General features: G+C 37.6%; 1 protein-coding gene across 1 annotated transcript in view; it reads left to right on the plus strand.

The window, feature by feature from the left end:
- The first annotated feature begins 2375 nt into the window (after positions 1-2375).
- Positions 2376-14500, plus strand: part of axdnd1 (axonemal dynein light chain domain containing 1) — a 58018-nt gene continuing 45893 nt past the window's right edge. Inside the window, exons 1-4 of the mRNA XM_088927561.1 lie at positions 2376-2481; positions 3761-3942; positions 12988-13091; positions 13703-13820. Of these exons, the coding sequence (XP_088783687.1) occupies positions 2376-2481; positions 3761-3942; positions 12988-13091; positions 13703-13820 (510 nt within the window). The remainder of the gene's footprint in view (positions 2482-3760; positions 3943-12987; positions 13092-13702; positions 13821-14500) is intronic.

Raw genomic sequence — 14500 nt, forward strand, 5'->3', positions numbered from 1 at the left:
CTCTCCCCTCAACTGGCCACCCTGGTCTCATGACACCAGCAAGACTGGTACTGCCACTTACCCCTCACCCAGCGTACTGGACTACTGTGCAGGAGTCCACTGGGTGCACCTCGGACTCACTCATGTTGGGCCGGGAGCTGCATACCCTGGTGGACCTAGCGTACAGTTCGCTGCCAGGAGGAGAGCTGGCGAAGCCAGAAAGGCTGGATTACGTTTAGGACCTGCAGCAGCAGATGCTACGAATGCACAGCTTTCCTCGAACCCATTTGACTCAGGTGGGGGTACGGCAGAAGCGGTATTTTGATTTGCACTGCAGGGGGACCCCCTTCAGACCGGGGGGACCTCGTCTGGGTCTACAGCCCGCAGCTGGTGCCGGCATGGAAAGGGCCCGGGGTGTCTGGCTCGGGAAGTGAAGATGGGTGGTGGTCCCGCACCGAGACCGCCTGGCTCCCTTCAGGGGGTGTGAGGGGGCGCTCAAACGTGAAGGCGCGGAGGAGCCCGGGGAGCAGCCAGGTCCAGATTCCACAGGGGCAGGGGGGGACCGAGGCTGCGGGCCGACCGACTCCACCTCGACGCAGCAGGCGGACTCACAGGGTGCCGCAGAGACTGGAAAATTAAGTGTGCAGCCTTGTCGGGTCCCACCGATGTCTCAGGTGGGTGCAGTGTGGCACCCTCGCCTGGCATTGCAGTAGAAGAGCACCCGGCTAGTGTGTGTGGCGAAGGGCAGGACGGGAGTAGTAGTGACCAGGGCGGGGACTAGGGGAGTCTGACCAATTGTGGAAAGGGTGTATTCTATTGTAAGATCACCCTAGTTTATGTAGTTTCCCCGGATTTGCACCCCCTTTTATACCTGTACCCACTTACCACCCTATACCTACGTACGTGTGCCCCAAATGACCCTATTGTGTTGTAGCCTGTTTCTTTTGAGTTTTCTCCCTTCTTGTTGCTGCTGTGCTGATATACATGTATTTGCGCTGTCATAAGAGCCTGAATTCCTGTCGTTCATTTTCACCGAACCCGCCGCGCTACAGTACCAAGAAATGCGTTGTAAAGACGGATAAATAAGAAGTCGTACAATATACGTCTACCAAATACAGCATTTTGTGTGGAGACTTGTTTGCACCTGCAGTTGTTTCAGAAAAACTTTGCACATAAAGTAACAGAATTTCGCCGAATATTGAAGAAAAATTAAGTGTTTTGCAGGCAATTATGTTTGCTCATCAGAAAGTAAAAACTATCGTACGAAAAACATGTTTTGTACAACTAAACAAGTCAGTTGCACTATTTTAACCAGTACACTAGAAAATACAATACATATTCAGTGTTGTGTGGAAACGTGTCTTCATTTGCACATATTTTTCGGGGACATTGCTTTTCAGGTGGATAGTCTATTGTATGGAAAAAAAAACTATTTTATACTGAGATGCAAGTGTCTTGCAAAATATCGAGAAATATGCTGTAAAGAGAAATAACCAAAAAGCCCTACGAAAATATACTACCAAACATACCATTTAAAGAGAAGAAAGTAAAGCTTTGTCAGAGACGTATTACAAATGTAGTAACAAAGAATTCCGAGGATAATTTAAGCCCAATAAAGTGTTTTGCTAGCTCAGTGTGTTTTCTATTCAGAAAGCAAAACAATCGCATAAGAAACACGTTTTTTTAGATCTAAACAATTATAGCACCATTTTCACCGCTACACAAGAAAATACAACACATGCTCAATTTTGTATTACAATGTGCCTGAATTCGTTCATACGTCTACAAAACATTGCTTTTCGGATGGAGAGTAAATCGGTCGTATCGCAACTCTATTTCTGCTAACAAGTATCTATAATACATACAGTGCCAATAAATGAGTATTTAGAATCCCGAGGAAGCTTTAAAAGCTGAAAAAATATTCGGGCATCTTGTAGGCCACCCTTACTATATTTGTTTCTATGGACACGCGAGGACCGCCACACGGCGTCCATAGAAACGAGGAAGTCAGAGAGTAAAACAGCGAATGCAAAATGAATTAATTTAGGTAAAAAAGATAAATCATAATGGTTTTATAGATGCTTTTTAGCGAAGAAACGTTTAGTCAAATGGCTGCTTACTTAAAAATTATTATATCTTTGAGTTATCAATCGAGTATAACGGTTTTTATTAACGAAATCGTAATGCTGTTGTAACTACATAACTTGCACGGCGACGAGTGAAAGCAAGATGTTTTCTTGGCGTTTGAATTATCATTTCGTGTAAAATTAAAATACAGTATTTTGTTGAGACCAGGGCTTGGAAATACAAATGTATTTTAACGATTTGTTTTATTCCTTAGAAGAAATCACGTTCAAGTTAATCTCGGTGGCTGAAAAGAAAGCAGTCTGTTACAAATGTCTATAAAGCAACCATCCACTCCTTCGCCACCAACGGTGCCAAAGACAAAGGATCGAAGGATCAAGCCCAGCCAGTCTATGTCTATAGCAGAGCGCAACAGAGGTAACTGCTTTGCACCACAGCTTTTTTTAAACTTTCAGAAGACGTGTTACTTATACCTTCAGACCTTCAAAGTTAAATTGATGTATTGCCTGTCTTCAGCCTTAATTTCTAGAATAAATACTGTAGACCTTTCTGTAGACCTTTTTGATTGAGACAAAGATATTGTACGGATCACAGTGTCTCTTTAGTATGTACAGTGGCTTCAAAGACAACACTGAGAGTATACTCTTTCATGTTACCAAAGTTGATACCGTTGCTTATTTCAAGAAGCAGCAGAATTACATTCTCAGTTAGCTGCTAGCAAACAAACAAGCTGGATGGGTTGAACAGCCAGACCATTATGACTTTAATATTTAGCTTTTCACTTTATGTTTCCTACTGTATGTTCAAGTGATGTAACTCAGCAAAAATAAACATATTTGTCATAATCCTCTCCACAAGTGAGTTCTACTCAGGGTGAATTTACAGTAACTTTGCAAGAGCTTAATCAGATAATATGGGCACATGCTGTATGTAGGCATGACAAAATATATTGTTTGCCAAACAGCTACATAAAATGCAAAGGAACAAGTAATAGGTTTATTCCATGCTGAAAATAAGAAGAAAGAGAACACAACGTTTCGGCCATGGAGCCTTCTTCAGGTGTGAAGAAGGTTCTTTGTCAGGTTCTTCACACCTGAAGAAGGCTCCACGACCTAAACGTTGTGTTCTCTTTCTTCTTTTTTTCAGCATGGAATAAACCTATTACTTGTTCCTTTGCAGCCTACGCATGCTGACGCAGCTACCCACCTGAACTACTACAGCTACATAAAATGTTAACTTTTGTTACTTTAGCTTCCACTCAAATGAAATTAAATTTGCAATGTTCCTCTCAGGTACTTCACTGAACGCATTTCCATTCGGTAAAGTTCATTAGGCCCTGGGTTCAGTTTTACCCATGGTGCCTTCTGAGTGGAATCTACTGTATATGTTCTCCGTGCATCCATGAGGGTTTTCTCCAGGTGCTATAGTTCTCCTCCACACTCCAAAAACCGTGCGATATTTACAGCATAACCTTACTGTTGTGATGTGTCTGAGTTGACCCACCCATGTAGGTGTGTAATCCTTTTTTGCACTTTGCATCTTTTGTTCATTATGACTCTTTGAGGATAAAGTGAAGTTATTGTTATTTATCCATGAATTTTGCAAGTTGCTAGTTTATATAAATGCATTCTCAGTACATTACATAACTATAGAACTGTATATTATGATAGATTTTTCTGTTGTGTTTTGTGAGCAGAGCTTGCAGAACTGAAGGAGAAATTGGCGCTGCTTGAACCCACAAATCCCACACCCACATCCCTGAAGAATGACTTCATCCCGGATGAGATTCTCCTTACCCTCACATCTACAGTCAAACCCTCCAGTCCTACAGACGGTCTGGGACCTCCTAGGATCACAAAGACACCAAAGGAATTCAAGGTTCCCCATACCTGCTCACCATGACCATGATTTTATTTATTCATAAGTAGGAAAAGGTTGTCTCACATTTCCTCAGAATAACATCTGGAAAAATGTTTCTTGACTGGTGAAGCTTGCATAGTGTTAGAATCAACACCTGAATCCTTAGACACCTATAAGAGGAAAAGAAGTATTTGGTGAAAGAAGTGTAGCTTGTTGTTGTTCATTCAGTTTTGTAAAGTTTCTTTATTTTGCATAGAAAGCAATAGGTTGTTATTCCTGAAACTTGTTTAGCAATTTTTCTCCTGGGTTTTTTTGAGGCAGTAGTTTTTGTAGGAAGTACAGATCCAGCCATTCAATTGCTTGAGGTATGCTGCGTTAAAACACAGTGGGCAAGGCACCAGGTGGAGCTAATAAAGTTTAACATCTCATGAACCACATTTGAGCTGTCCCCAGAAAATGCCAGGTTTTGAATCCCAGTCATTGCTGAGGGACAATCTTTTTCCAATTAAGAATTTAAGTTGTATACTCTTTAGACCTTTAATAATTTTAAACAGGGTAATACAGCATGTTAATCATTAAACATTAAAAAGTCGGTATATTTTATAAAAACAAGATTGCTCAGTTGGACAAAAGTACACAACTTTACACCTTCATCATAAATATTTTAATTATGCATAAATATTTTATGCATCAAAGTCTTTAACTTGGTAACTTACATGGGTTCTGGTTTAAACGTGCTTGTTCTAACATTATTATGAAGCTTATTTTCTGTACTTCATAAAAAGTTAGAACATTTTATCCTTTTCTAAGAATACGTTGTAAGAACACCACTTGCTGTTATTGTGAAAAAATAAATATTGTAGTGATTTTACATCACTTGATAGTTATATTAATATGGAATCGTGTAACTAAGCAGCTAAAGTATCACAAGTGGATGGTTTGGAAACATTTTGACATTTGCTTCTTTTAAAAAAAAAAATTCTATTGTCCTTGTAGTGGTAATACGCACTGTAATGTAACGAGCTGCACCCAGGCAGTTCAAAGCGCGATCAGAACATTACTTTCTCATAGAGCCAAATGCATAAAAATAGTCCACTATTATAGCTTATTGTGAACATGATGTATATCTTTCAGATTTACACCCGAATTTAGAAAGTCTATATTTTGTCTTAATCCAAATGTCAACAGCCAGTAATCAGCCAACAATTTAACTTGAATTTTTTTTTAAAAAAGTTTAACCTGTACTATATAGTACACCTGGAATTGAACCTGGTCCGTCAGCGTCATTCAACAGGGAATCAGCTGGATGAATTATTGTAAAGGATATGGCCGATATTACAGGTTGTGCGAGCCAGTTGCCAGTGCGATGATGTCACCGCCCTTTCCTGTGAATAGCATGGACCTCAGCGCCTGGGCTGAGGGGAGATCTCCCTTTAGCTCAGCTGTTCCCTGTTGAGTGACGCCAGAGGCCCAGGTTCAAGCCCCAGTGGTGGTGGGCCAACCTAAGGTGTCGGAGCGGCAAGGGCAGAATCCTACGAGAACTCAAAAACATTACATTATTATACCTGATGGTTTAAGGATTTCTTCACGGCAATCTTTAAATTAAACAAGGGAGGGTGGAAGGATTATTTTTTACAATTGCCAGTAATCGGGGAACAGCTTAAACATGATGGCCAAACAATTTTTTTTTATTTTTAAGAATCTAAATCCAAAATAAGATACAATGACGTGTTCCTGCCAAATTCAAACATTGCATGACTTTTAAACCTGTAAATAACTGTTTTAGGCAGTTAAAAACAACGTTTATGCATGACAAATGGGTGATTTTTCTTCCTCGTGATCAGCTTAGAATCTTTGTGTACGCTGTAAGATTTTAACTTTTTAATTAAAAGTTTAAAATACTAACATTTCATAAAAGCTGTACTGATTTAATACCTCTTGATAGTAATATTAATATGGAGTCGTGTAACTAAGCAGCTAAAATATCACAACAGGACATTTTGGAAACATTTGACATTCGTTTTTAAAAATAAAATATATTATTGTCCTTATAGTCGTAATAGGCTATAATAGGCAATGGACTGTCATGTAGTGCACTGCACCCAAGTGGTTCAAAGCCCGATCAGACAATTACTTTGCTTCTTACATAACCGAATGTATAAAAATAGTCCACTATTATAGCTCGTTGTTGTTGTTGTGAGTGTGTGTATCTGGAATAATTATTATAAGTGATGGTTTCATTATTTAGGATTTCGTCACGCAATTCTTTAATAATAATAATAATAATAATAATAATAATAATAATTGCTTACACTTATATAGCGCTTTTCTGGACACTCCACTCAAAGCGCTTTACAGGTAATGGGGACTCCCCTCCACCATGTGCAGCATCCACCTGGATGATGCGACGGCAGCCATGGTGACGCAGCTACCCACACATCAGCTATTAGTGGGGAGGAGAGCAGAGTAAATGAAGCCAATTCATAGATGGGGATTATTAGGAGGCCATGATTGGTAAGGGCCAATGGGAACTTTGGCCAGGACACCGGGGTTACACCCCTACTCTTTTCGAGAGATGCCCTGAGATTTTTAATGACCACAGAGAGTCAGGACCTCGGTTTTACGTCTCATCCGAAGGATGGCGCCTGTTTACAGTATAGCGTCCCTATCACTCTACTGGGGCATTAGGACCTACACAGACCACAGGGTGAGCGCCCCCTGCTGGCCCCACTAACACCTCTTCCAGCAGCAACCTTAGTTTTTCCCAGGAGGTCTCCCATCCAGGTACTGACCAGGCTCACACCTGCTAATGAGTCCCTGAGGCATACCGTTCAAATTTCGGAATTATATAAAAGATAAACCTTAGTTGAGTTTGCATGAGAGAAAAGATACCTTTTTTTAGAAGTCGTGTACTGCTTGCAAAGCAGCAGATTTTTACAAACAGCTAATTTGGCTTGAAGAATTTAGAAAATGTCTGTACTGTAGCTTTATTTAATTGAGCAGAAAGTCACCTTGCTCTTACAAGCGGCTCTGTTAAGCAGAGTTTGTGTTAACACACCACACCCATTTGAATGAGTTTTAATCAACTTTGTCTGTCAGTGAAAAAAATGACCGCGGTCACTTTTCCTTCCCCCCTGGTGCGAGGTGATAATGTAGAAAATGGGTTTTTTATTTTACTGGGAGTGTGAACATTGAGTGAGCACTGGGGCGTACAGTGAGACTAACACAGTGAGATTACCGAGATGGATATTTTTAGTACACACAAATATCTGAATTTTTGCAAGATAAAAGTGTATCCAGCTGTGAATCAGCTACGTGACCTTGCCCCCGTGAAATTGTGAGAAAGAGGTTTAGTGGGCAGGCGTTACTCACAGTGAAGTGACCATTGAGTGTTTTAATACATTGTTCAGTATAACAGTATTTAGCAAGTATGTTGCTTTTAATCGCTATTCTTGCAAGTACATTTGTATTCAATTTGCTTCTGTGTGTTAGCTGGTGGGCAAACGTTCAAGGTGAAAATTCTTCCACAAGGAGTGTACCTTTAAAGCGGAGAAAACAGCACCAAACGTTTTCGGCTCTGTATGTCGCTCAAGCCATTTTAGTCATAGAGGTGGGAAGAAGCCTCCCCCCTCCCCCTTCCCTCTGCCTGCCTGACTTGTTCCCATTTTTAACCATTATGTGTCCGTATTGCAGCGGGTGAGGAGAGACAGAAAAAAAGTGAATCCTGGTTTAATTTTAAATTATATTTTAACTTGATTTTTTATTTAATAAGTTTGTATTTTACCTATTTTTTGATAGTCAGATTTAACGTATGTTTGAACACAGTCTTGCAAATTAATGCTTTTACAAGATGTGGAAGTGCAACAATTTATCACAGTGTGAATTTTAATACGAATTATTGATTACTAATAGTTTATGCACCAGACGCCTGGCTTTATTTGCCAGCAGCTATATCACCCTGCAACTCACAACTGGCAACCCACTGAAGCTAAGCACGTGTGAGGCTAGTCAGTACCTGGATGGGAAACCTACTGGGAAAAACTAAGGTTGCTACTGGAAGAGGTGTTAGTGGGGCCAGGGGGTGCTCACCCTGCAGTCCATGTGGGTCCTAATGCCCCAGTATAGTGATGGGGACACTATATTGTAAATAGGCGCTGTCCTTCGGATGAGATGTAAAACCGAGGTACTGACTCTGTGGTCATTAAAAATCCCAGGGTGTTTCTTGAAAAAAAGAGTAGGGGTGTGGCCCTTATCAATCATGGCCTCCTAATAAAATAAAATCATTAAAAAAATAAAAAACTATTTAAATGTATCACTTTCCCATGTGTGATGACATTAGAAAGTACAATAAGCTCGTGCTTTTTTTAACAAGGGTTTCAATTATAAAACTAACTGGTGAGAAAGCTATGCTTAATGATAATTAAAAGATTTCAAGTTAAAAAAAATATTTACATTCCATTATTAAGTTTTAAAGGCAAACACGCTCAGTGTCATAAACACTGCAAGCTGCAAGCTGCAGATCGGTCTTCTTACGGTCTTCTTCTCTGAGTTCTTCTCTGACTGAGCTCAGTGGGTGCGCTATTTTCTCAGCTACCTGCTAAGTTGCTTCACACCATGGAAAGACAGGAGAATGAGAGTGATTGTACTGTATATCTGTACGAAATGTGTGTTACGTTTACAAAATATGTTTAAAATGTTTAATTAAAAAGTTAAAAAAATGTATATGGGTTTTAAAATCATGCAATTTTGTATGGGTTTTAAAATCATGCAATGTTTTTGGCAGACACATTATTTTTTCTTATTTTTAATTTTCTTTAAAATTAAAAGCATCAGTTGCCCATCGTGCCACACAATATTATGTTTTTATGTTTTTGAGAGACTTCAGAAGGTTTCAACTGATGCATAAAAAATATAACACAATGCCTTCTCATGTTATGAAGTCACTTGCACCTGGGATCCGCTGTATTCAAACTAAGGTTTCAAAAAATGCAACCAGGTACTAGATATTGTTTAAATAAAAGCTGTGAAAATTTTCACAGATCACAGTCTTTAAACCTGTAGGTTGCAGGCTCGGTGTCATTTGTGCACAAAGTTATTGACATCTGAAACATCGTGTCTCATAAATAGGAATTTTAATAAGCTCATCTTCTGAAAACCAAAGAAAAAAATGACTGAAAAAGATACAAGAAGCTTGAAATTATTATTATTAAATTAATACTGTTAATAATGAGTAGACACATCATTATAGTTTCAGTGATATTTTTAATACCGCTTTGTTATTCTCGATTCTAATTACAATATATACGATTTTGTTTTAAGGCTTGAGGCGTCTGTTAAATTGCCCCACTGAATAAAGTGTTTTGAATTAAACGGGTTGAACAGTTGACAGTATTCATGTTTGCTAATTTACGTTTGTATTTCATTATTAATATAACTTAACATTGAATATTTTGTAATATATATACAAAAAGAACCCCAAAACATGTTAATATAGTGTACATTATATTTGATTTTACTTTTGTTAGAAGAAAAACTTATGTTGTAAGCAGGTATTGAACCTGGATCATCTAGACAGAACCTCTATTGACAAACCCACTGCACCAACAGGCGCTCGGAAACACAGCTGAGACGAACAGCTTAAAATGTTTTGAAAGTAATCATGCGTGAATGAGTGAAATTAAAAATAAAATAAAAAGAGGTTACAGTAATACTACCAGCTATATAAATACATATATTTAGATCCTTAAATTAATATTGTTATTCATTTTTTTAGATAAGCAATTCCATATTATATTCCCTATTTAGCGGATTCTAAAAAGTATGAGGTTTTTTACTGCGATAACGAGCGCAAGTATTCATAGAAAAGGTTAAAACATGGAATACAGAGGGAGTTTCAGAAATTAAACAAAGGTCTGGAACACTCTGTCTCAAAAATAGATGTTTAATAAATTGAAGTTGTGAAAACAGTGACAAATCACCCTGAACAAAATACAATTTTAAAATACAATTCATTTGAAATGATTAGTTGTTATAATAAATCACTTAACTTTGAACAAATTCAATATAGTGTCGATAATATTTACTTTTTTAGTTTTTCAAAGAAATGTTTATTTGTTATAAGAAAACTCATGGCGAGAGCTGGGTTCAAACGCCCCAACCTCCAGGATGCAAAGCACGTGCCTAACCCGTTACACCAACATGCTGCTTGACAGCTTAAGCTATAACTGAACAGGGCAGGCAAAAAGTTTCCAAGTAACCGTGGGTGAATAAGTGAAATTGATGCAGATGTTTACAAAGAAAGTGTACTGCTGTAACAATTTAAAGCTATATGAATATAATTATATCATTATTAATTTCTTTAGATATGCAGTTCCATATTATATTCCCTATTAATCAAATTCTAAAATTTATGCATTTTTTTACTGCGATAACGAGTGCAAATAGTCATAGAAAAGGTTAAAACATTATAACTTTTTATGAAGTGTATAAACTTAATATAGTCAGATTAAACACTTTTCCAAAATAACCACAGTATGTAACCGAATGAAAGACTTTGATGCTTAAAATGTTTAGGAAGAAACCAGAAAAACACTGATATGTGTATTTTTTATTTAAACTACCAATACCAGCCATATACAGACGCATTATGCTCCTCTTCTTTTTTTATGCTCAGCTACTAAAATTTCCCTTTAGTTGTAAAATTAGTTATTTCATATTAATATTCAATATTAAGTGGATTTAAACATTTACAGTAAAGAGATTAAATGAAGCAATCATTTCACTAACAACCAATGCACCATGAGTACTGCCTGTCGGTCATTTTGGCCAGCCAATCACATACTGCAGTATAACGCAGTGAACTGTAGATCATTTTATGCTGTATGGGTTTTTACCGTGCACTTTGAATGGCTGCATCTGTAGGTAGGCAGTCTGAAAGAATTATCTTATCCCCAGAGATGTCTGTGTCCAAATGCTTCCAAGCCTTAATCGTGACAAATTCAGGCACTGACATCCTGGAGGCGATTGGGAGAATCGATGGGCACCAGGGCACACAGGATCCTCCTCCTTTTATTAAGAGCCAATTGTCATGTTCCATGTTGAAACAAATAATATAGGAAAAAGTATATTAATGATTTCAGATAAATTTAATGGTTTAGCTTGTATGCTTAGGGGCCGTAGATTGTTCTATAGTTGTCATCTCGTGAATTCTAATAGTGCCACATGCAGCCCAGGGAAGCAGGAGGAAATATGGAGATTTAACATACACGTGTGAAACACAGGTGGACAGAAGAAGGGTTTAGATTTATGGGGCATGAGGAGTCTTTCTACAACAGGTGGAATGTGTACAAGAAAGATTAGTTGCACTAACAGCAGGGGCACCAAAGTGTTGGAGAAGAAGATGATGTATTGTGCTGAGAATTATGACAATTAGGAAAATGGGGGGCAGGCATCTCAAAAAAGGCTAATTCTGGTGGGATCACAAAAATCCTTAGCAACACCAACAACAAATTCAAAACAAATCACTCATCCATTATTAAATGTTTATACCTCAATGCTGGAAGCATAAGGAATAAAAATGCACAAACCTGAAGCTACTGCACTAACTGGGAACTATGACATTTTAGGAGTGACTGCAACATGGTTAGGTGAGGATGATAGGGATGAATATAAACTCAAAGGGTACACAATTTTGCTGAAAGAGCAGAAGAGGTGGCAGTGTTGAGTCTAATCAAAAATAACCTGCAAACTAAAGAACTGAAACAAGAAGATACGGGCACTATATAATCTAAATGGGCTAAATTTGTAGGTGTAACTATAGACTGCCTAACAGATATGGGCACAAGAAGTTCAATGCATAATGAGATCACTAAGGTACAGTATGTAGAAAAGATCAAATTAAATTATTGGGGGTTTCAATTTACACACAATACCTCAGATATTGTAATGGGAAATACAGAAGTTGAGAATTAAAGAAATTGATAATAATTACTTGTTCAACATTTGTAAAAGTACCAACTAAGCAAGGTGCTTTTATTGACTTAATTTTAGAAAAGGAGGCAGCAAATATTACAGTCTGTGAACTGTAATAGAGAGTCAATAAAAGAAAGATGGTCTAAAACATCCCTGAAATGTCTAAGAAATAAATCAGAAGCAATTTGTTTTAGGCCCACTGCTCCTCCTGATGTACAGTATATTAATGATATAGATTCTTATATAGTTAGCAAAATTGTCAAAATTGATGGTTATACTAGAATAAAGGGAGTAGTAAACACAGAAACTGCAGGATTATAAAAATTAAACACAGTTGTGGACTGAGCTGTAATGTAACAAAAGAAATTCAATATTGATAAGTACAAATTGATCCATATTAGTAGCAGGAGCATACACTATACATATTTGGTAAGTGCTTCTGAAGTTACACATGAAAGGGATCTGGGTTTATGTAGATTTGTCTATATCCTCATCAAGACAATGTGGGAAAGCAATGAAAAAAGCAAACAGAATATTTGGAAATACAGCTAAAAGTATGGAACTTAAGCTTAAGTCCATAGAGGTTATGCTTAAGGTCTGCAACGCACTAGTAAGTCTATACCATAGAAAATATATTATAGCCTTATAAAGAGTTCAGAAAAGAGCGACAAAATTATTCCTGGTCTCAGGGGACTGTCATATACAGACAGGCTGAACAAATTACATTTCTTCAGCCTGGAAGTGAGAAGACTGAGAGGAAACTTAATGCAGAGACAAAAAAAAATCCTATGGGATATAGATTTATCACTGTAGACTATTTCATACTCAGCAGTGAAACAAGGACACGGCATCCAAATTGGAAATTTGTTGGGAATTCATTCAGTGTAAAGAACAGGAAACACTCATTTACACACTGAGTTGTGGGTGTCAACCTACAGGTTTCCCAGCTAGGCAGTAGTTGGGCTTCTTTAAGAAATCTTTAAGAATGTTTTTAGGCAAGTTAGGATTTAATAGTGAAAAATACATATTTCCATATGAATGTTATAGTACCTGTTAAGATATGTTGTAATTCTATTGAAATCTTTGCTCCAGGGCCATGGTCTCAGAGGGGCAGACCCAGTGTGGCGCTATCCTGAACGCCGAAATAAATACAAGTATTTTTTAGACCAACCAACCTCTGTGACAGGTGCTGGCAGGTATGGATTCTGAAAATAGTTAATTTGTACTGGTTGTGTTCTGATTCTGAATAGTTTGTGGTATTGTCCTGCACCAATAGGCACAACACCAAATGTCTAAGGACTTAAGTGCTTTTCACATTTGCAAAATAGCACACTATTACTCAGTAGGTATTTTATTTGGAACTCTTAGGGTCTCATTGTAGAATATAGAAGGCTTGCAGAAGAACAACCACTGATTTCAGGGCCCAGGAACATGAGAGAGAAAATGACCCTCTCTTAGTAAATGGTAAATTCCTGGTAGAGACTACTAAGAGAAGACATGGTTTACATTTTTAATGAATAAATAAAGATGTGTCCAGCTTATAATCAAAAATAAGTGCTACTCTATGGATTCAATAAGACTAAGATTTAAGTATAATTGCTTGCACTATACATGTAATTGAAAGCACCTTTTTTACACTTAAAATTATATACAATATTTCCAAGTCACATTGTGGCATTGTTGCTAAGATACATAAAACTCAACTCTGATGGGTGATTTATCATATGTTCTAAATACAGATGCACCCATAAATGTGAAATGTTTGAGTAATTCGCTTTTTTTGTAAGTCTTATATTTTTCTTTACAGGGATATCTCCTTTTTGTGTGATGGAGTTGCATCTAAAAGGGCAATAACACCTGTGCCTTCTCCTTCAGATGTGAGCTGCGCACAATACACGCAAGAGAATTTCCAAAATGCATCCAAAGTGAGTGAATAAACATTCAAACATAAAGTTTGTGAATGAAAGTAGCCTTTTTAGCCTGTCTTCCTTATTTGTTTTTATGAGTTAATTTATACAAGGATCTAAGCCAGCCACTGCTTGACAACATGAAAGGCTAGCTGTAGTTTGTTCAATACTTCCAAAATCCTTTGTATAACAAACTGCCTCTTGTTATTAGTTTTAAATTCACTTTACTTTCCCCCTAGATTGTGTTTCACTGTTAATTTTTAAGAAGTTACCTTTGTCACCGTTTTATTTAAAGTGAAAGATTATCATTATTCACACACTAAAGTCAGCAACTTTATGGCCCTCAGACTGTTGTATGATAGGTTTGTGGATGTATTGTGATAAATGATCAGTTGAGGTTGTAAAAAACAGGAAGTAGTATGTCGTTATTTTTAAAGATAACACCAAAAATAATTTCAGATACATACATGGAAGCAGAACCAATGTTTGCACTATTGTACAATAAGTAAATTAGAAAAACGTATTTATTCGAAAAATGGCTCTTTTTCTCCGGCTGTCTCTTCACATTAAGCTGGAAGGCAGTTGTGACAGTCTTCTAGCGCATTGGTTCACAGACTAGTATGTGTGAATGACTGCAGTTCATCGAACAACTGTTCAGGGATGGTTTTCAAAAATAAACATAAAATGTCCCATCCTTA

The sequence above is a fragment of the Atractosteus spatula genome, chromosome 11, assembly GCF_055471065.1.
Source record: "Atractosteus spatula isolate fAtrSpa1 chromosome 11, fAtrSpa1.hap1, whole genome shotgun sequence".
Lineage (NCBI taxonomy): Eukaryota > Metazoa > Chordata > Actinopteri > Semionotiformes > Lepisosteidae > Atractosteus > Atractosteus spatula.